The 24,298-nt window shown below is 37.9% G+C and overlaps 1 protein-coding gene across 1 annotated transcript in view; it reads left to right on the forward strand.

The window, feature by feature from the left end:
• Phex (phosphate regulating endopeptidase X-linked) overlaps positions 1–11,908 on the forward strand; it is a 300,129-nt gene extending 288,221 nt beyond the window's left edge. Inside the window, exons 21-22 of the mRNA XM_021152917.2 lie at positions 1,366–1,442; positions 11,446–11,908. Coding sequence (XP_021008576.1) covers positions 1,366–1,442; positions 11,446–11,548 — 180 coding nt within the window. The 3' untranslated portion in view covers positions 11,549–11,908. The remainder of the gene's footprint in view (positions 1–1,365; positions 1,443–11,445) is intronic.
• Positions 11,909–24,298: the final 12,390 nt, after the last annotated feature.

The raw sequence follows: 24,298 nt of genomic DNA on the forward strand, positions 1-24,298 counted from the left end.
ATTTCCCTTTCAATTTCAAATGCTTTCCTATATATTCATGTATCCTAGAGGTATTTATACTTTAAGCTTACATCATGTTTCAAGAACTATTTCAAATGAGTATTAAGTAGGTTAATACTCAGAAGCAAATAATACAGGAGTGTATTTCTTGCTTTTGCTCCATGTTCAGCATATGTCATCAGGGAGGCTCTGACCATAGTTTTTACTGAAGGAATTGGGTTTTGAAGTATTTCATCTTGACAGTATTTTATTTGGAGTATTTCATCATTTCACTTTCATGGACACCAAACAGTACTTTTTATTAGTTGTGAGTGTATGTTTATGTTGATGTGTGTACATGTTAGTGTGGATATATGCATGTGTGCACAGAGGACAGAAGCTGACACCAAACAGTACTTTTTATTAGTTGTGAGTGTATGTTTATGTTGATGTGTGTACATGTTAGTGTGGATATATGCATGTGTGCACAGAGGACAGAAGCTGATGTCAAATATTTTTCCTTTATTGCTCTTCATCTTTATTTTTTGATAAATGGCCTTTCACTGAATCTAAAAATCATCAATTTGGTTAGGCTGTCTTGGCAATGAACTCAGCTTTTCTCTACAACCACCCCTATGCTCTGTCCCCAGCTCTTGGGACACAGGTACATGCCATCATGCCCAGCTTTTTAATGTGGGTTTTAGGGATCTGAATTCAGGTCCTCATACTTGTATCAGGTGTATTGCAGATTGAGTCATCTACTCAACCCCATTGACTGTTAATGCTACATCTTACATTGCTCCTAAAACTATTAAAATTGATGCCAAGATTTCTCAAACTTTTATTGGGAAGCAGAATATATAACTTCTTAGTTTATTGGTCAGAACAAGTTAGTCATGTCTAATTTCAAAGGAAATAGATACATGTATTCCTTTCCCAAGTCCAGACCAGGATGAGGGAAGAAAGACACCTAGGAGCATCTACAGTCAGTAAGCCTCCTGATTGTACTAAACCATGACATGTTTTATTTATCTTTTCATTGAGATGAATATGGTTAAATCTGATAAAGGTTATTTAAAACACCAAATTAATAACATGAATACATTCACTAATTTTTGGGCACATGTAATTCTCTTGATTTAAATCATTTGCTTGGAAACCTTCTCTATTTACTCAAATTGTGTAATTCACATTGAAAAAAACTTGCTGCTCTGGGGACTTGAATAATAGATATTGCTGTTGCTCAATGTTTTATCTGATTCACTCAAACTTCTTGCTCTCTATGAATCCCAAAATTATTCTTCAGTACAACTTGGATGTGTTAAGAAACTAGAAACTGTACAGTTGGAGTAGAAGCATATTTACTGGGGTGTCTCTATCTTTTAGGTAAGGTGCAATTCCTATAGACCAGAAGCTGCCAGAGAACAAGTGCAAATTGGTGCTCACAGTCCTCCACAATTTAGGTAAGTAAGTGAATTGGTGGCCCCAGGTTTTATCTGTGCATACCCCCCACTCTGTGCCCCCAGACATACCAGTGTGCTGTCAGATGGGAGATATGAACACAAGTCTACACAATGAAATTTATAATCTCCGTTTTGTAGACAACAGAACCTGACTGAACAGAAACTAAGCATCTCTTGTTTCACTGTAGTAAGATGGTCTTCTCGGGGTCTTTTCAACTCAATTTCTGCTTAGTATTGCATCAAGAGACCAGTGAGGCTTCAAAAGTAATTGCAATCCAAATCTCAGTTTTAGTATTACATTTCAGATAGAGAATTAGAACTGCTTTTGGCCAGAGAGATGGTTCAACAGCTAAGAGCATTGTTGTTCTTGTAGAGAATTCAGGTTCCATTTCCAGCACCCACATGAAAGTTCATAACATCTGAAACTCAAATACCAGTGGATCTGAGTTCCTCTTGCAGTCTCCAAAGCCTCCAATGCGCATGGTATGCATACATACATACATACATGCATACATACATTCATACATACAGTCAAACATTCATTTATATAAAATAATTACATATATATAGAATTATAATTGCTTTTGGAAGGCAATATTCCATGGATGCCATTAGTATGTCAGGTCCTTGTTTAATAATGGGAATATTGAATTGTTCTACCATCTATTTTATCAGGGAGGTGTAGGCAAAAGAAAAATTTAAAATGGATTTTATTACCTCAGAAAAGGGTGTGATCTAATATACTATTCTGTTTTTAAGCTTCAAGAACTCTGGTTTATTCTGGTCTGTTTTCTGTTTAAGAGTATTCTGTGTGCTACTTCTTGTTCCCCACACACTGTAAACTAACAAACATAAACAATTGTCCCCTTTCTGAACACGAAGTAAGATATGTGGTTATCTTTAGCAATTATAATTCATATCTGGAGTCAGAGACAGTGAAGTTTGGTTTTCATCTTGTAATACCTTTTGAAACAATTGCATATGTATATACATTTATATGTAAGAAGAGATTAACAACTGTAATTTTCAGAATGCATAAAATATTAAGTAAAAACAAAATTAAAGTTGATATTACTTATCTTGGACTAGGTTCTATGGCTTGAGAGAAATTTCTTATAGTAGAGGACAGTTAATTATATAAAGAAATCCAAGAAGCCATGGTAATTTATAGTTATTCTTTGCTTAGAACATATTATACCTGAATATCTCTATGTTTAATATTTAAATGAATCTATTAGCAAGCATATTATAAGAAAGTCACCTAGGAGTTCCTCTATATTTTAAAATCTTGCTTTAGAAATGCTTCAACTGCCATATCCAGGGATCCATCCCATAATCAGCTTCCAAACGCTGACACCATTGCATACACTAGCAAGATTTTGCTGAAAGGACCCAAGTATAGCTGTCTCTTGTGAGATTATGCTGGGGCCTAGCAAACACAGAAGTGGATGCTCACAGTCAGCTATTGGATGGATCACAGGGCTCCCAATGGAGAAGCTAGAGAAAGTACCCAAGGAGCTAAAGGGATCTGCAACCCTATTGTTGGAACAACATGATGAACTAACTAGTACCCCGGAGCTCTTGTCTCTAGCTGCATATGTATCAAAAGATGGTCTAGTTGGCCATCACTGGAAAGAGAGGCCCATTGGACTTGCAAACTTTATATGCCCCAATACAGGGGAATGCCAGGGCCAAAAGAATGGGAATGGGTGGGTAGGGAAGTGGAGGGGGGGTATGGGGGACTTTTGGGATAGCATTGGAAATGTAATTGAGGAAAATACGTAATAAAAAAAGGAAATGCTTCAAAATTGACTATAAATTACCCACTAGCATAAAAATCTAATCACTGTGTTGGAAATTCTCTCCCACTGGGATTAACTGTCATGAAGGCTGACAGTTTCTAAAGGACTAAAATGTAATCCCACAGACAAATGGAGCAGATGAAACCACACAGTAGATTAATTACTCAACTGATAAGTTTTAGAAACTAATTTCATTTTACTAACTAGTTGCCTGAAATGGTGGATTTTTTTTTACTAATAATTTAGAGAGTATACTTACTGATTATCATCTATATTCCATCTTGAACACTTGCCTAAGGGGAATCACACTATGATATATTGATCCTTATCCAAACACCCCAACTAAACCCAAGAGATTGTGGGGATTTGTTGGATACAGGCCATAACATTCATTCAAATGCCCAGAGGCAACAAAGTATCAGGGAAGAAATAGTGACTGAATGCTGGTTTTGGTTGAGTCCTTTGAATGTTCAGTTGCCTAAGAAATTGACGATGGGGAGGCTTTTGCCTGACTTGTCATTAAGATCTGCAGTAAGCTTAGATTTTAAGTGAAGAGAAAAACCACACAGTGGGAACAACACTTGTAAAAGGCAAATACAATCAAAGTTCTGAGTAGAAACCTGCAGTCTCTATAGCAGTCAGGAAATTGTGACTGTAGCAGGTTGTAAAGCTAAACTCTAGTGCAGAATGACTCATCTGTAACAGCTACATTCTGACCATTAGTTAGTTGACTCTTACATTAGTCAAATTCTAGGTAGATGTGAATAATGGTAGGAATTTAGGGAAAGTATTTTGATACATCAAATGAACTGTTAAAAACCTAATTGGAAATGCAGCAAGCGTAATGGCTTTTACAATATTATAATATTGTGAGAAAGAAGCCAAAGACAAAGTTATGTGAACATTTCATACATGTCAAATTCAAAGGCAGGTGGTGCTATGGTAATAAATGGTGTAGTAGTAATTATTTTTGGAGGTCTGGGCAGGGGAGACAAATGGAACTTTGGAGTGCTTGAGATACCTTGCCTTGATCATAGAATGGTAGCAGTGGAAATATATGTTAAAAAATATAGTGGTTTCTATACTTATGATTTATGCCATTTGTTCCAATTATATAAGTTTTAGAAACTAATTTCATTTTACTAACTAGTTGCTTGAAATGTTGGAATTTTTTGCTAATAATTTACAGAGTATATTTTCTGGTTATTACCTATATTTTATCTTTAACACTTGCTAGAAGTAACTTTTTCAAAAGTTAGAAAAACAAAGTCTTGGAGATGATACACTTATATAGGAATTTGAAGACTCTTGGAGGAGTACTAGAGTCCTGGGTAGACTTTGAAGAAATGTCGAATTTTTTATTAGATATTTTCTTTTTTCTTTTCTTTTTTTTTTTTTTTTTTTGGTTTTTTCGAGACAGGGTTTCTCTGTGTAGCCCTGGCTGTCCTGGCACTCACTTTGTAGACCAGGCTGGCCTCGAACTCAGAAATCCGCCTGCCTCTGCCTCCCGAGTGCTGGGACTAAAGGCGTGCGCCACCACGCCCGGCCCTAGATATTTTCTTTATATACATTTCAAATGCTATCCCGAAAGTTCCCTATACCCTCCCCACGCCCTACTCCCCTACCCACCCACTCCCACTTCCTGGCCCTGGCATTCCCCTGTACTGGGGCATATAAAGTTCCCAATATCAAGGGGCCTCTCTTCCCAGTGATGGCCGACTAGACCATCTTCTGCTATATATGCAGCTAGAGACAAAAGCTCTGGGGGTACTGGTTAGTTCATATTATTTTTCCACCTATAGGGTTGCAGACCCCTTCAGCTCCTTGGGTGCTTTCTCTAGGTTCTCCATTGGGGGTGCTGTGTTCCATCTTATCGATGACTGTGAGCATCCACTTCTGTATTTGCCAGGCACTGGCATAGCTTCATACCAGACAGATATACCAGGGTCCCTTCAGCAAAACCTCTCTGGCATATACAATAGTGTCTGGGTTTGGTGGCTGATTATGGGATGGATCCACGGGTCTCTGGATAGTCCATTATTTTGTCTTAGCTCCAAACTTTGTCTCTGTAACTCCTTTCATGGGCATTTTGTTCCCTACTCTAAGGAGGAATGAAGTATCCACCAATTGGTCTTCCCTCTTCTTGATTTTCTTGTTTTGCAAATTGTATCTTGGGTGTACTATGTTTCTGGGCTAATATCCATTTATTAGTGAGTATATATCTAATGACTTCTTTAGTGATTGGGTTACCTCACTAAGGATGATATCCTCCAGATACATCCATTTGTCCAAGAATTTCATAAATTCGTTGTTTTTAATAGCTGCGTAGTACACAATTGTGTAAATGTACCACATTTTCTGTATGCATTCTTCTCTTAAGGGATATCTGGGTCCTTTCAAGATTCTGGCTATTATAAATAAGGCTGCTATGAACATAGTGGAGCATGTGTTCTTATTACCAGTTGGAACTTCTTCTGTGTATATGCCCAGGAGAGGTATTGCTGGATCTTCCAGTAGTATTATGTCCAATTTTCTGAGGAACCTCCCGACTGACTTCCAGAGTGGTTGTACAAGCTTGCAATCCCACCAGCAATGGAGGAGTGTTCCTCTTTCTCCACATTCTTGCCAGCATCTGATGTCACCTGTGTCATCTGTTGTCACATATTTGATCTTAGCCATTCTGACTGGTGTGAGGTGGAATCTCAAGGTTGTTTTGATTTGCATTTCCCTGATGATTAAGAATGTTGAACATTTTTTCAGGTGCTTCTCAGCCATTCGGTATTCCTCAGTTGAGAATTCTTTGTTTAGCTCTGAGCCCCATTTTTTAATGGGGTTATTTGAATTTCTGGAGTCCAGCTTCTTGAGCTCTTTGTATATATTGGGTATTAGTCCCCTATCAGATTTAGGATTGGTAAAAATCCTTTCCCAATCTGCTGGTGGACTTTTTGTGTTATTGGCAATGTCTTTTGCCTTACAGAAGCTTTGCAATTTTATGAGGCCCCACTTGTCAATTCTTGATCTTACAGGACAAGCCATTGCTGTTCTGTTTAGGAAATTTCCCCCTATGCCCATATCTTCAAGGCTTTTCCCCACTTATTTCTCTATTAATTTCAGTGTCTGGTTTTATGTGGAGGTCTTTGATCCACTTAGACTTGAGCTTTGTACAAGGATTCTTCTACATGATAACTGCCAGTTGTGTCATCACCATTGGTTGAAAATGTTGTCTTTTTTCCACTGGATGCTTTTAGCTCCCTTATCAAAGATCAAGTGACCATAGGTGTGTGAATTCATTTTTGGGTCTTTAATTCTATTCCATTGATTTACCTGTCTGTCACTGTACCAGTACAATGCAGTTTTTTTGTTGTTGTTACAATTGCTCTGTAGTACAGCTTAATATCAGGCATGGTGATTTCAAGAGATTCTTTTATTGTTGAGAATAGTTTTTGCTATACTTATATTTTTTGTTATTCCAGATGAATTTGCAAATTGCCCTTTCCATCTCAGAATTGAATTGGAATTTTGATGGGGATTGCATTGAATCTGTAGATTGCTTTTGGCAGGATCGCCATTTTTACTATATTGATCCTGCTAATCCATGAAAATGGGAGATCTTTCCATCTTCTGAGATCTTCTTCAATTTCTTTCTTCAGAGAATTAAAGTTCTTATCATACAGATCTTTCACTTCCTTATTTAAAGTCACACTAAGGTATTTTATATTATTTGTGACTATTGTGAAGGGTGCTGTTTCCCTAATTTCTTTCTCAGTCTGTTTATCCTTTGTGTAGAGAAAGGCCATTGATTTGTTTGAGTTAATTTTATATCCAGCTATTGCACTGAAGCTCTTTATCAGGCTTAGGACTTCTCTGGTGGAATTTTTGGGGTCACTTATATATACTATCATATCATCTGCAAAAAGTGATATTTTGACTTCTTCCTTTCCAATTTTTATCCCCTTGATGTCCTTTTGTTGTCACATTGTTCTGGCTAGAACTTCAAGTACTATATTGATTAGGGAGGGAGAAAGTGGGCAGCCTTGTCTAGTCCCTGATTTTAGTGTGATTGCTTCCAGCTTCTCTCCATTTACTTTGATGTTGGCTACTGGTTTGCTGTAGATTGTTTTTATTATTTTTAGGTATGGGCCTGAATTCCTGATCTTTCTAAGACTTTTATCATGAAGGGGTGTTGGATTTTGTCAAATGCTTTCTAAGTATCTAATGAGATAATCATGTGGTTTTTTGTCTTTGAGTTTGCTTATATAGTGGATTACGTTGATTGATTTCTGTATATTAAACTATCCCTGCATCTCTGGGATGAAGCCTACTTGGTCATGATGGATGATCATTTTAATGTGTTCTTGGATTCAGTTTGTGAGGATTTCATTGAGTATTTTTGCATCGATATTCATAAGGAAAATTGGTCTGAAGTTCTCCTTTGTTGGATCTTTGTGTGGTTTAGGTATCAGAGTAATTGTGGCTTCATAGAATGAATTGTGTAGAGTGCCTTCTGTTTCTATTTTGAGGAATAGTTTGTGAAGAACTGGGATTAGATCTTCTTTGAAGGTCTAATAGAACTCTGCACTAAACCCATCTGGTCCTGGGCTATTTTTGGTTGGGAGACTATGGATGACTACTTCTATTTCCTTAGGGGAAATGGGACTGTTTAGATCGTTAATCTGATCCTGATTTAACTTTGGTACCTGGTATCTGTCTAGAAAGTTTTCCATTTCATCCAGGTTTTCTAGTTTTGTTGAGTATAGCCTTTTGAAGTAGGATCTGATGATGTTTTAGAGTTCCTCAGGTTCTGTTGTTATGTCTCCTTTTTCATTTTTGATTTTGTTAATTAGGATACTCTCCCTGTGCCCTCTAGTTAGTATGGCTAAGGGTTTATCTATCTTTTTGATTTTCTCAAAGAACCAGCTCCTGGGTTGGTTGATTCTTTGAATAGTTCTTTTTTTCCCCACTTGGTTGATTTCAGCCCTGAGTTCGATTATTTCCTGCCATCTACTCCTCTTGGGTGAATTTGCTTCCTTTAGTTCTAGAGCTTCTAGTGTGATGTCAGGCTGCTAGTGTATGCTCTCTCTAGTTTCTTTTTTGAGGCACTCAGGGCTCTGTGTTTTCCTCTTAGGACTGCCTTCATTGTGTCCCATAAGTTTGGGTATGTTGTGGCTTCATTTTCACTAAACTCTAAAAAGTCTTTTATTTCTTTCCTTATTTCATTCTTGACCAAGGAATCATTGAGTAGAGTGTTGTTCAGTTTCCATGTGAATGTTGGTTTTCTATTATTTATGTTGTTATTGTCAGTCCATGGTGATCAGATAGGATGCATGGGATAATTTCAATATTTTTGTATCTGTTGAGGGTTGTTTTGTGACCAATTATGTGGTCAGTTTTGGAGAAGGTACCATGAGGTGCTGAGAAGAAGCTATATCCTTTTGTTTTAGGATAAAATGTTCTGTAGATATCTGTTAGATCCATTTGTTTCATAACTTCTGTTAGTTTCACTGTGTCCCTGTTTAGTTTCTGTTTCCATGATCTGTCCATTGGTGAAAGTGGTGTGTTGAAGTCTCCCACTATTATTGTGTGAGGTGCAATGTGTGCTTTGAGCTTTACTAAAGTTTCTTTAATGAATGTGGCTGCCCTTGTATTTGGAGCATAGATATTCAGAATTGAGAGTTCATCTTTGATGAGTATGAAGTGCCCCTCTTGGTCTTTTTTGATAACTTTGGGTTGGACATCAATTTTATTAGATATTAGAATGGCCACTCCAGCTTGTTTTTTTCAGACCATTTGCTTGGAAAATTGTTTTCCAGCCTTTCACTCTGAGGTAGTGACTGTCCTTTTCCCAGAGGTGGGTTTCCTGTAAGCAACCAAATGTTGGGTCCTTTTTGTTTAGCCAGTCTATTAGCCTATGTCTTTTTATTGGGGAATTGAATCCATTGATGTTAAGAGAAAATAAAGAAAAGCTATTGTTCCTTCTTGTTATTTTTTATTTTATTTTATTTTAATTAGGTATTTTCTTCGTTTACATTTCCAATGCTATCCCAAAAGTCCCCCATACGCCCCCCTCCACTCCCCTACCCACCGACTCCCACTTCTTGGACCTGGCCTTCTCCTGTACTGAGGCGTATAAAGTTTGAAAGACCAGTGGGCCTCTTTCCACTGATGGCCGACTAGGCCATCTTTTGATACATATGCAGCTAGAGACACGAGCTGCGGGGGTACTGGTTAGTTCATATTGTTGTTCCACCTATAGGGTTACAGACCTCTTCAGCTCCTTGGGTGCTTTCTCTAGCTCCTCCATTGGGGGCCCTGTGATCCATCCAATAGCTGACTGTGAGCATCCACTTCTATTTTTGTTGTTAAAGTTGGGATTCTGTTCTTGTGGCTGTCTTCTTTTAGGTTTGTTGAAGGTTTACTTCCTTGCTTTTTCTAGGGTTTAGTTTCTGTCCTTGTGTTAGTGTTTTCCCATTATTATCTTTTGAAGGACTGGATTCATGGAAAGATATTGTGTGAATTTGGTTTTATCATGGAATACTTTGGTTTCTCCATCTATGGCAATTGAGAGTTTTGCTGGGTATAGTAGCCTGGGCTGGCATTTGTGTTCTCTTTGGGTCTGCATAACATCTGTCCAGGATCTTCTGGCTTTCATAGTCTCTGGTGAAAAATCTGCTGTAATTCTAATAGGCCTGCCTTTATATGTTACTTGGCCTTTTTCTCTTACTGCTTTTAGTATTCTATCTTTATTTAGTGCATTTGTTGTTCTGATTATTATGTGTCTGGAGGTATTTCTTTTCTGGTCCAGTCTATTTGGAGTTCTGTAGGCTTCTTGTATGTTCATGGGCATCTCTTTCTTTAGGTTAGGGAAGTTTTCTTCTATATTTTTGTTGAAGATATTTGCTAGCCCTTTTAGTTGAAAATCTTCATTCTCATCTACTCCTATTATCTGTATGTTTGGTCTTCTCATTATGTCCTGGATTTCCTGGATGTTTTGTGTTAGGATCTTTTTGCATTTTGCATTTTCTTTGATTGTCGTGCCCATGTTCTCCATGGAATCTTCTGCACCTGAGATTCTCTCTTCCATCTCTTGTATTCTGTTGCTGATGCTCGCATCTATGATTCCAGATTTCTTTCCTAGGGTTTCTATCTCCAGCTTTGTCTCCCTTTTGATTTTCTTTATTGTTTCTACTTCCCTTTTCAGGTCTTGGATGGTTTTGTTCAATTTATCACCTGTTTGGTTGTGTTTTTCTGTAATTCTTTAAGGACTTGTAACTCTTTAGCAGTGTTCTCCTGTATTTCTTTAAATGAGTTATTAAAGTTCTTCTTGATGTCCTCTACCAGCATCATGAGATATGATTTTAATTCGAGTCTTCCTTTCCCGGTGTTTTGGGGAATCTAGGACTGGCTGAGGTGGGAGTGCTGGGTTCTGATGATGGTGAGTGGTCTTGGTTTCTGTTAGTAAGATTCTTACATTTGCCTTTTACCATCTGGTAATCTCTGGAGTTAGTTGTTATAGTTGTCTCTGATTGGAGCTTGTTCCTCCTGTGATTCTGTTAGCCTCTGTCAGCAGACCTGGGAGTCTAGCTCTTTCCTGAGTCTCAGTGGTCAGAGTACTCTCTGCACACAAGCTGTCCTCTTGCAGGTAAGGTGCAAAGATATCTGGCATTTAGACCTGCCTCCTGGCTGAAGATGAGGCCTGAAACAGGGCTTGTCCTAGAAGATGTGTTTCCTCTGCAGTCTGTAAGCTCACCTGCACAGACTGGTCTCTGAGGGACAGGGGACACAAGGTGGCTCTCTCACCTGCTCTGGTGGTCAGAGCCTTCCTGGGCAGACACCTCTCCTCTGGCATGGAAGGTGCTCAGATGTATGGAGCCGGAAAAGGAGTCTGTCCCAATAGCTGTGTAGCTTCTTCCTGTCCCAGAAGCTGTGTAACTCCTGTAGTCCACACTCTCACCTGTGCAGACTAGTCTCTGAGGGATCTGGGACCCAAGATGGTTCCCTCCCCTGCTCTGAAAGCACCCTCCCACTTGATTTTTGTTCTTAATGACATTAATTTATTTTCTTCATTATCTGAGATTTAGGTGTCTTCCTCATAAACAGACTAAGCAAATGCAAGACCCCTTTTTAGTGGACTATTTCATCTAGAACCCGTGGATCTGTAGGAATTGAATGACATGTATTTTGCCATTTCTTTTGTTTTTCAGGGTCAATGGTGCCATTAGCAACTTTGAAGAATTTCAGAAAGCTTTTAACTGTCCACGAAATTCCAGTATGAATAGAGGTGCAGATTCCTGCCGACTCTGGTAGCTGGAGTGTTGGTTTCTGCCTTCCTGACATAGCGGAGGAATGCCAGTAGAGGACGCATTAACATACTTAGCACCTACTGCTTTCTGTCTATATTTCCTTGAAGACTTTTATTTTTAATGCATTTTCATTATTTGGGTAGATGATTTGCTTCGATCTAAACAGTATCTGTTCAAAGTCATTGGGTTTATAAAAGGAATTCAAGAACTGAGCCAAATACTTTTCTTTTCTTTTCTTTTCTTTTCTTTTCTTTTCTTTTCTTTTCTTTTCTTTTCTTTTCTTTTCTTTTCTTTTCTTTTCTTTTCTTTTCTTTTCCTTTCCTTTCCTTTCCTTTCCTTTCCTTTCCTTTCCTTTCCTTTCCTTTCCCTTTCCCTTTCCCTTTCCCTTTCCTTCCTTTCCTTTCTTTTTCTTTCTTTTTAAAGAAAGCCAAACCGATGAAAAAAGTGTCAAGGCTATTTGGTTCAACTGTTCCTGGATGATTTCCCTATTATCCATTTCTGTTAACCACAGCTAGGTGGTACATGTCATTTCAATATACAGCTTTGCAGGGGGCCTGAGTAGAGTGTATCCATAGAAAGGATCAATCAATGAAAACTGTCACCCTCAATGATAAAGACGTGTGCCCTATTGTGTACTGATATTACACAACATTTCTTAATTCTAAGGTAGTTAAATTAGAAATGTGTTGGATCTTCAATTTATAATTTCTTTTCTTTTTTTCAATTTTTTATTAGATATTTTGTTCATTTACATTTCAAATGTTATCCTGAAAGTCCCTTATACCCTCCCCCCACCCTGCTCCCCTACCCACCCACTTCCACTTCTTGGCCTTGGCGTTACCCTGTACTGGGGCATATAAAGTTTGCATGACCAAGGGGCCTCTCTTCCCAATGATGGCCGACTAGGAAGTTTTTCTCTTCAGGTTTGGAGTCTATTGGACAATTGTATCTCAGAACTTCTATTCGATGTAGCTAACTGCCCTGTTTAAGTAAGCATGAACAAACATGGCATAAAGATGAAGGATTTGGGTCTATAAAACAGGGGAAAAAACAATACGTCTTTAACTGCCAGCAGCATTAAAAACTATTAACAGCAACCAATCACACAACAATAAAGATAGTAGGAAATGAACTCTGCAAACGTTGATCCAGTCCCTCTGTACAACGGTGAGCATCTGTCTGATGGATAACAGTCAAGGAGCAGTTCTGATTTTGTTTTGTTCTGCTCAGCTGTGTTTATCTCCTGACTGAATTGAGTAGACACTGAGGAAAGAATGTTTTGTTTCCATGTCAGGAACATATGGCTTTCATTTCCTTTTAGCATGATGATATAAACGCCACACTGAGGAGGGGGCAAGATGCTCTTCCATCTCAGCCCACTTAATGTTACCTCTCCTTAAAAGAAAATCTTTGCAAAAGCTTCTAGAATGAAAGCATTTGGTATATATAAATCCAATTTAAGCAATCCTACCTAGATCTAAAGGACATAGCTTTACTCTTTACGTCTTATGAAAGGTTTATTTTTTTCTAAAAGCAGTACTGTATTTTGATCTTTAGAATATTATTTTTGTAATCAACACCTATAGTGTTAATTAACTTAGTGTTAGTGTGTATTTATGTAGGGCATTTTTATCACATTTAAGAGTGTATGTAGGATAAAATTGTAATGGCATTGAAGTGGTGAGTACTTCTTGTTTTTTTTTTTTAAATATTTTTAATCTAGTATAGGCATTTTCCTACCCCCAACACATTATTCATTGTACATGGGGTGCTGGTTAAGTGGGCCAATAGAAAAATTTCAAAAGCAAAATGACAAATTCAGATGAACCACAGGAGGTCAATTTTGCATCCTTGTGACTTGTCATTCTTTTATATAAAAAAATGTAAGTGTGAACCATATCCTTTTGTAACCATGGGAACTTCCAAAGAGAGAAGAATGGAAGGACACCATCATAAGGAAAACAATTACACTGCATTAGTCTGAGGAGAGTGATTTTCCCCTTGACTTCCTCCTCTCCGAATGGATACACTTCTGAAGGGCAGCAGCCTTTTCTTCCTCTTATCCATGGTTTAAAGTGACCTTGGCTTATATTTCTAAACACAAACAGCATTATGTGAGGTGTTAGAAATATATGTGCCTTTTCTCTGGTGTAGCCATTCTTATTTGTTAATACTCATTTTTATTCCTGAACACTGAAGTTTGCCAGGCTTATATAAATAGTGAGTTCCTTCTAAGTTTCCTTTTTAACAATTCCAAACAAACACATTCCTGCAGGTCAGAGAGTGTGTTTGAGAAGACTATAGATTTATGACTTTAGAAATGGTATTGGTTTACATTCTCCCAGTTTCTGGATGACAGGATTAGTAACTAAGTATTTTGATAAACTTGGATTTTCAAGAGATACAAAATTACTCTTAGTAGCCACACACATTTTCTACAAGTGCTAGCTTTTTAAGTGTTTTGGTTAAACCCTTCAAACTACAATATTGTTCTCTGTGCAGCTTGATTTCCTAAAGAGACACTGATTAAATGGTAGAGAAAGTCAGACATAACTGGAGGAATGGAAGAAAAGCAGGGGGACCTAGCCTAAGGAAAACAAGACAGCATTTTACATGTTCACTGGAGGAGAACCAAAAAGTCTTTAAAAATAATTATGGTAAATCAAAGGGAAATTAAATATTGGATCTCAGACTAGGGCTACAGCAACACAGTGCTCTGACTCATATAGCAGCTGTTCTGCAAGTGGATTATTAACTGGGCATTTGAAGGAGTTTTTCTTTTTGTAATGTGTGTGGAATTCTCTTTTGTGAGTCAAGGACTCTGTAGATTTAAAGCTGTGTTGTTTGGCCTTACTACCATTGTCCAAAGTTTGCTGAGTTTTTCACCAAATACTTAGTATAGGCCTCCTATTCCTGCCTCACTCTCTTTTATTAGATGGATTGGGGCATGACTGCTGTAAGATCAGATTTCATAAATTATCCTCAAGCTTATTTAGTGCCTTACGTCAATGGAGCTTAAAGCATAGCCCATAAATTTTATCTTATTTAGCCCTAGAGCATCACTAAGAAGAAACTAGGAACTAAGGCTCAGCAGACAGAGAGTGCTCATGCCAAGAGAAATGGGAAGGCTTAGAATTGCTTGTCCAATATCTCACATGGAAGGACAGGTTTTGTGCTTTGGATACTGATCTTGGGATTAACTTGCATCTCTTAGAGTATCTTCTTTTCTAATATGTTTATTCCACCAGCATTTCTAAAATTGTTTATCATTTGGTAGCCACTGCCTTCGATATTTTTAGCATAATGTCACAGTACATCTTAAATTGTGGGAAACTGCATGATTGTTCCATGGAATAACATCTTTATCACTAGTGGCAGTGCTTTATTGGTTTTAAGAAAGATGTTTTTGTACTGTGCAGTTTAAAAACAATCTATGTCATTACTATCAGACTGGTTTGGTTGTGGTTTTTTTTCCTTTGTGAAGCAATGAGAATCATTATTTTAAGGACAATAAAACATTTGTTGACGGTTTTCTGTTGCTCTCCTTTTTTGCAATCCCAATTTATTATATATGTGGATATTCAGGTCTGCTTTAAAATATATTTGCCAGAAAACTGTGCAAGCCACTACAACAAACTACATTTCTTGCTTTGGGAAAGTAAGACTTAGATGTAGAAACTTTCTGTAGACAATGAGAGATTTGCAAGCTGGTCATTACACTCCTATTACATTCCTTCTAGAATATAAGTCAGCAGATGCGGTTTTATGGCCTTTGTAATAATATTCCTGCTGAGGGAAAGAGATGCCTCTGAGAAAATTATCTACTGTGGTAGGGCTGGTCTCACAAAAGTGATAATGCACAAGACCATTCCTGCTGAAGCAGAGAATCTCTATGTGCTGTTACTGTGCCTTAACAATACAGTCAATTTATAGTCATTCATTCGGCACATGATAACTGAGCATCCATTCTATTGAAATCACCAAGCCAGATATATTTAGGAAGATAATATACAGTCTCTGGCTCCAGTAAGCTGTTTGGTTTAACATGGGAGATGGATATTATAAATGGGTATAACTATACTACTGAGTAACATCTGATATGTTAAGTACATTAGAGTGTGCTTTGGGACACATGTAAAAATTATTCAGCTCTCCTATGATGGACATTATCAGTCTACCCTCTTCCAAGATTCCAACAAATTCCTTTGGCAAGAAGCACTAACTTACCTTCTTTGCACTTTTGTTTCTAATTGGTTATGGTTATCTAGATACATACCTTCATGCACTTGGAACTTCTTTGACCAATCTACTTTCAGTGAACTGTAATTTCCTGGGGACTATAATACAATAGCTGAGTGTTATAGGAATCTAAAAGGTTGACCACTTTGCCTGGATACAAACAAATCTATAGGCATACCATACAGTTCACACTAGTTTCTCACTGGAGCCTGTTGGAATTAGACTGATAATGCAAATAGAATTGCCCATTAATTACCTTAAAATAAATTCCTAGCACTTATATTTTAAAATCTGGCAAAATACTGGTCTACAGGGTCCTAAGTCAATCTACTGTGTCATGGCATCCTGTATTGGATGTTAAAGTCAGATGCTCCAGAGTGGACATAGGCCTGATGAGCTCCCTGTTGGGGAGTTTAGTTAAGTTTCTGAGTTTCTATATTGTGAACAGATTCACAAACTGAGCATGTGTGTGCATACATGTGTGTGTGTGTGTGTGTTTGTGTGTGTGTGTGTGTGTTTGAGAGAGAGAGACAGAGACAGAGACAGAGAGAGACAGAGAGAGAGACACAGAGAGAGACAGAGACAGAGACAGAGAGGGAGAGAGAGGTATCATGGTTAGAAGGAAAGGTGAAGGAGAGATTTTGCAGGGGTAGTCAGAGGCAAGAGTTACAGAATCTTCCTTACTATGGTTTAAGTAGCTTAGATTTCAAGAGACCCAAGTTTGTTTAGATTTTCAGGTACATATCTAAGTAGACCTGATCAAAATCTGAATGTGTTCAGGCTGATGTGTTCACTTAGCTTTCAGATATTTTGCATGCCTTTCCAATTTACCTGATCTCTTTTGTAATTAAGACCATGCTAGCTATAGAAATAGACAATCTTAAAGGCTTAGCTCAACTTCAGTTTACTTTGTTTTCATTGCATGCACAATGGATATTAATGGTCATTAAACATCTCTCCTCCAGTTGGTGATTTGGCAACCCAGACTTTAATACTGTGATTATATAATTTTCAAGGTATGATTTAATACAGGCTCTTAAACAATAGACTGAAAGGAGAGAAATGGCCACAGAAAACATGAAATGGAAGATTTGTTCTGGTGCTGAGGAGTGTCTTACATTGCTTATATTTCTATTCCACTGGAAAAAAGTCATGTGGCAGAACCCTATCGTTGGGGTGGATGAATCACATAGTCCAGGCATGGACCAAGAAAAAAGAAGTGGGTTGGGCTCTCAGCTGATAGCAGGTATACCTTTGGAAGTGTAATTTAGGGCAGTAACTTTGTGCTCTTCTGAAGTTAGAAAATTGCTTTTGAATACAGCACAATGAAAATTGAAAATGCTATTGGTACCCTGCAGTTTCTTCTGTAGGAGTCTTTTTAATTAACAGCTTAATTGGATAATTTAATCCCCTTTAGAATTGAAGATAGGAAAATGAAAATGAGCTACTCCCTGTGATCTGACAATCCTATGCTTTAATAATACACCAAAGTGAGCCCGGAACCAAGCGCCACAGAAGCATTACAATAATTTCTGATCAGTGAAAGAAAATCTGATCTATAATTTTAATTATTCCTCAATGGTTTAGATACATGTTTAATTTAAATGTGTATTTTGTTTTGTTAATTGGATCAATTTAAAAGGTAACTAAATATAAGAATCTGTTACTAAGCCATAGATTTACAGATAAGTTCTATGCTTTTAAAGTATATCCCATTGAGAAAGGAAATATACTATGAAGTTAAATATTGCTGAAAGAATACAGTACTTTCCATTCTTTTAAGAAAACTTATATAAAATCATCTTCATTTATCTATTATGAGATGAAATATGTTACTCAGCTAATTCTGTTTTTATGATTCCTCCCCTGAATGTGTCCTAGAAAGAAAGAGACTCATTTTTTTTTCCACAGAGAAAGTACCAAACAGTCAGGTTTAAAAAAAAAAAAAACCCAATTTGGTGGCCAGAGATGTAGGTCTGTTGGTAGAACACTTGCTAGCATGCATGAAGTCCTGGGTTCAATCCCAAGCACTGCATAAATTGGGTGTGATATTTAGCAACAGAAAAGCATTATAAGATCATCTCCACAAGACTGTGGCATAACTTTGCTTTTGTACATTTAAAACACTGATAATGGAATAAAAGTGCATCTATTCCCCCCCCCCCCATTGGGTGTGGTAGTGAATGCCTATAATCCCAGTACTCAGGAGGTAGAGACAGGGATCAGAAGTTTAACTTTGTCCTTGGTTATAATGAGTTTAAGCACTGTTTAGGCCAATGGTTCTCAACCTATGAGTCATGAGTCCTATGGGGCTCAAACAACCCTTTCATAGAGGTCATATATCAGACATTCTGTATATCAGATATTTACATTGTGATTCTTAACAGTAGCAAAATTACAGTTATGAAGTAGCAACAAAAATAATTTTATGGTTGAGGGTCACCACAACATGAGGAACTGTATGAAAGGGTTGTAGCACTAGGAAAGTTGAGAACCTCTTTAGGCTATGTGAAACACTGTCTAAAAAAGAATTCATAATTTAATCTATCTTAAATATTGTATAATATGTACACTAGAATTTGACTAAAGTGTCAGCAAATTTTCTGAGAAAAAGAAAAATCATAGTACACTTAAAAGTGTATTGAGTTAATGTATAAACTGTTTTGAAGGCAAATGGAATCAGGACATAGATAAGAGACAACTATTAAATCACCATGACATCTGTTGTGTAACAAAATTATCCCAGAAAACACCTCCTTTGAAATTGAGCACATTTTAAATGAGTGTTTGTTGATTTTGTTTTGCCTAATAATCATAATGAAAATAGCCTCTGTTTGTTGATTCAAAATATGGCAAAGGTACTCTGCTAGGGCCTTGTCTGCACTATAGCCGGTCTTCCCAGCAAGGATGCAGGTAGTTACTATTCTCACTGCACAGGTGAAGGATACTTCTGGGACTCACTAAGACCAGCCATGCTAGCAATTGGAGGAGGCAGAACTAGTCAGTTTTTATCCAGTTCCAGAGTCTATTCTCTAATATTGTATTGGCTATTGAGGGATATTAACAACCATAATTTTGTGACTTATTGAAGACTATAGGTTATGCTTCTAAAATGTTCTGTTAAAAATAATGGAGTAAGTTTATGGTATTTTATATTTAGTGGTAGTTTATACTTTGAGTCCTTCAAGAAGAAGTTCAGAAGGTGCTCCATAGTGATAATGCTTGCTACTGTTTATTTAGAATGTACTACATGCTGTATTTAAACTAAGTGCCTCAATTATATTATGTAATAAGATCCATCCTCAGTGCAGTTCCGCAAATCTACCTCTGTCCAGCCCTGCAACTGCATGCAGCCTATTCTCACACATTCATACTGTCTCCAGGTCATTTTAGCCAGAGGACATAATTTTATAATACTGCCAGAGGGTGTATGAGGGACTTTAAGGGCATAACCTTGTTTTTATCCCTATCAAGCATTCTGATCGGGACTGTTAATAAGTTTCTGAATTCTGAGGCCTTCTGGTGTTTTACACTGTCTTCTAGCATGGTGTCTATTATTTGTCCATGTGGAACCTATACTTTCTATCAAATCTCTCTCTATTTTCTCTACAAACACACCCATATACCCACTCATAAATATATAATCATTTTATGGGAAGGAGAGGAGATCTACATTTGTCCTCTACACTTAACTGTAAGTATATATTTTGTTTTAGAAAGAAATTGCTTCTATAGGAAACATTCTATACTGAATGAATGATTGATTTTATCCAGCACCATCTCTTAGGGTTTAAAGATGCCTTAAAATTGTTGGATTTTGCAATATATATATATATATATATGTATATATATATGTATATATATATGTATATATATATGTATATATATATTATTGATGACCTATTTTTAGTTATTTTAATAAAAACATGAATACACTTTTTGTTGTTCTTGCTTCTCCTGAAGACATTTAGAAGATAAGCCCATGGGTTATTCATTTTAGATGAAAAACTGTTTGTGTCCACCTTCCAAGGCTGCATGGGGCACATCTAGGGGAATGCTTGAGTAGATTTGTCAGGAATGCCCTAGAGAAAAGTTTTACTTATCAACAAGGGCCAAGCTCAGTCCTCAGAGACTCACATTTCAACTCTCATTTGAGTGTTTACACAGACTCTGGTGCAGATTGAGTTTGATTTAAATGCACATAGCTTGTTGGGAATAAATCAATCAAAAGTCTTTGTAAGAACAAATCATTCAGTGGATGGAGCTTGGGGACTCTTATGGAAGAATATGAGGAAGGACTGCAGGCCCCTAAGGGGATAGGAACTCTGAGGGAAGACCAACAGAATCAACTAACCTGGACCCTTGGGACTCTCAGAGACTGAACCACCAACCAAAGAGCATACACAGGCTGGACTTAGGCCTTCCTGCATGCACATATGTACCAGATGTGTAGGTTGGCCTTCATGTGGGTCCCAAACAAGTGGAGTGGAGACTATTCCAAAACCAGGTGCCTGTATGTGGATTATGTTCTTCTAGCTAGGCTACTTTGTCTGGCCTCAGTGGGAGAGGATACTCCTAGCCCCACAGAGACTTGAAGTGCCAGGGTAGGGGGATACCCAGGGGCTCCCACCTGCTCAGAGGAGAAGGGCAGATTGGGAAAGGATTGTGGGGAGGGGGAGTCGAGGGGGGCAATGAGTAGGATGTAAAGTGAATATGTAAAAAGTAAATTAAAAAAACCAAATTGTTATTTAGAACACTCAGTGTGCCAATTTTATTGTAATCATTGAATGAAAAACATTTCAAGACATTTAGCATATTAAGATTATTACACAAACCAAAGCTTAACCTGGATCATTCGTAATATGAATGAAGGTTGTAAAGAATTCAAGAAAACCAAATAGCCCTATTAAAAATGGGGTACAGAGCTAAACAAAGAATTCTCAACTGAGGAATACCCAATGGCTGAGAAGCACCTGAAAAAATGTTCAACATCCTTAATCATCAGGGAAATGCAAATCAAAACAACACTGAGATTCCACCTCACATCAGTCAGAATGACTAACATCAAAAACTCAGGTGACAGCAGATGCTGGCAAGGATGTGGGGAAAGAGGGACACTCCTCTATTGCTGGTGGGATTGCAAGCTTGTACAACCACTCTGGAAATCAGTTTGTCAGTTCCTCAGAAAATTGGACATATTTCTACTGGAAGATTCAGCAATACCACTCCTGGGCAAGATGTTCCAACTTGTAATAAGGACACATGCTCCACTATGTTCATAGCAGCCTTATTTATAATAGCCAGAAGCTGGAAAGAACCCAGATGTTCCTCAACAGAGGAATGGATACAGACAATGTGGTACATTTACACAATGGAGTACTAATCAGCTATTAAAAACAATGAATTTGTGAAATTCTTAGACAAATGGATGGATCTGGAGGATATCATCCTAACTGAGGTCACCCAATCACAAAAGAACACACATGATATGTACTCACTGATAAGTAGAAATTAGTCCAGAAACTCAGAATACCCAAGATACAATTTGCAAAACACATGAAACTCAAGAAGAAGGAAGACCAAAGTGTAGACACTTCAATTCTTCTTAGAAGGGGGAACAAAATACCCATGGAAGGAGTTACGGAGATAAAGTTCAAAGCCGAGACTGAGGGAATGACCATCCAGAAACTGCTCCACCTGGGGATCCATCCCATATACCACCACCAAATCCAGACACTATTGCAGATGCCAACTTGAGCTTGCTGACAGGAGCCAGGAGCCTGATATAGCTGTCTCCTGAGAGGCTATGCCAGTGCCTGACTAATATAGAAGTGGAAGCTCACAGTCATCCTTTAGTTGGAGCACAGGGTTCCCAATGAAGGAGCTAGAGAAAGTACCCAAAGAGCTGAAGGGGTTTGCAGCCCCCTATGAGGAACAGCAATATGAACTAACCAGTAACCCCAGAGCTCCCAAGGACTAAACCACCAATCAAAGAAAACACATGGTGGGACTCATGGCTCAAGTTGCATATGTAGCAGAGAATGGCCTAGTTGTTCATCAATGGGAGGAAAGGCCCTTGTTCCTGTGAAGTTTCTATGCCCCAGTGTCGGGGGAATGCCAGGGCCAGGAAGCAGGATTGGGTTGACTGGTGAACAGGGGGAGGTGGGAGAGGATAGGGGATTTTCAGAGAGGAAACTAGGAAAGGAGATAATATTTGAAATGTAAATAAAGAAAATATCTAATAAACAAAAGAAAAAGTTCATGAAGTGGCTGCATATAAGAACAATATAAAAATCAATTGCACAATAATAAAATCCAAAAGACATGATTTTTAATAATATAGCACTCAAAATAAACAAAAAGTGTAATATCTAAAAAATATTCAATCTGTTTGGGCTGGATATATAAAATGGTGACATTTTACTGCAAGATATTGAGAAGGAATGACAAGGAAGTGTTCATGAATAAGATTTGATTGTAAGACCAGTTTCCTGAGTTCATCTGATAGCCAATAAAAATCTAAGACTAAAAAAAAAAGAATAAGGAAAATTATCCATCATTTAATGTCTGCTCACCCATGTATGAGACATGGTGCGAGTTGCGGTATCTCATGTTGATTAATCCAGGACATTGGTGTGACTTTTGGATTCCAACATACAAAACTAAAGATTTATAATGGCACTGTCATTGTTTTACCTGAAAATCCTTCAGTGTTCTTTTCATTGAACTTAAAATAAAACTCAAAGCAGTTCTCTCTCCTCAAGGTCCACTGGGCTTCTTTTTGTCTCTCTTACATTGTGAGGACTTCTTTCTTCTAAGTCTCAGGATTTTGTTGCTGTGCTTTAAATTTTCCTTGTATTATTTTTAAATGTGACTCCATTCATTCCAAGGCTCTTAACTATAATGTCTGTCACTTTACTTGGATCTAACCACTTACTGGTTCTAACCACAGTTGCTAATTTTTCTTTTTCCTCCCTTCCTCTTCTCCCTCTTCTCTGTTTACCTTTTAAGCCCTTGTTTCTTAGCATCCCCACTCTCTCTCTTCCTTCCTATTGTTTGTTTTCCTCTACTATCTTGTAAGTTTCATAAAGTGGGTACTTGTTTTGTTTGCTACTATTATTTCTAGCATTTGGACTAGTATCTAACATGTTAAAGTCCTTGAAAATATGCTGAGTCAATTTGTATGTCATTACTATTTGCCTCATAATTTAGGTGCTGAGAACATTGTGACAGACAAAACAGTTAAAAGGCCTTAACCTTGTAAAACAAGAAATGAGTGAAAATATGATTTAATTGATGGTAATAATTATCATAGGAAACAGGGGAAGGAAGTTAGAATGTTTGTAGGTTGGGGTACTGGAAATTTAAACAGAATAAGTAGGAAGATATTTGAACAAAGACAATCTCTCAGACAAGATCCTCCAAAGTGGAGGTAGGACTCAGTACAAATACCCTGGAGTGGAAATGGCCCTGAGTCTTTTGCATCAGAACAAGTCTGCTAAGGGTGTTCAGAGGATCTGGAAGAATGAAACATGAGATGGTGTGAGGAGGGAAGTGAACTCATGGTCAGACTACTAAAGAATACTTTACTGTCTGCACATGGGATGGATCCCTAGGTGGGGGAGTCTCTGGATGGCCTTTCCTTGATTCTCTGCTCCATTCGTTGTCCCTACATTTCCCTTAGACGGGAGCAATTATGGGTTAAAATTTTGGAGATGGGTGGGTAGCCCCATCCCTCAACTGGTGGTCCATGCCTAACCTCTGGATATGGTCTCTAGAGGTTCTCTCTCCCCTTTGGTGGGTATTTCAGCTAATGTCATCCCTGCTGGGTCCTGGGATCCTCTTGCTTTCCTGGCATTTGGACATTCTAGTGGCTACCCCCAGGTCCCCATCTCCCATCTTCACACCTCTGTTCAATTTCCTGATCTTCTATACATCTCCCCTGGCTCCTCCCATACCTGATCCTGATCACCTTTCGCTCCTCTCTTCCAAAAACCTCCCCCCTCTAACTTTCATGATTATTTTGTTCCCCCTTCTAAGTAGGACTGAAGCATCCACACTTTGGTCTTCTTTCTTCTTGAGCTTCATATGGTTTGTGTGTTGTATTGTGTGTATCCTGAGCTTTTGGGCCAATATCTACTTATCAGTGAGTACGTAACATGTGCTCTTTGAGGTAACCCAGTCAAAATTAATCTTTTATTGTTAGATGTTCTTAATTTCATCTTTCTCATGCTATAATATAGAGATAACATTTTAGTGTATAAGGTTTCCTCCTTTCCTCTTTTTTTTTTTTTTGAGTAGTTAAGAATAAAGTTGAACAAAGGAGGTGTGTGTATACTTTAGTGTACTAAAAATAGCATCCCAGTAAAAATGTACTGGGCTGAGGTTGTAACCTGTGGTCTATCATGAGGAATGCTCTGGGTTCCAACCCTAGCAACACACACACACACACACACACACACACACACACACACACACACACACACACACACAGAGAGAGAGACAGAGAGAAAGA

This window comes from Mus caroli, unplaced genomic scaffold (genome assembly GCF_978045245.1).
Source record: "Mus caroli unplaced genomic scaffold, Mus_caroli_1 scaffold_5, whole genome shotgun sequence".
NCBI lineage: Eukaryota > Metazoa > Chordata > Mammalia > Rodentia > Muridae > Mus > Mus caroli.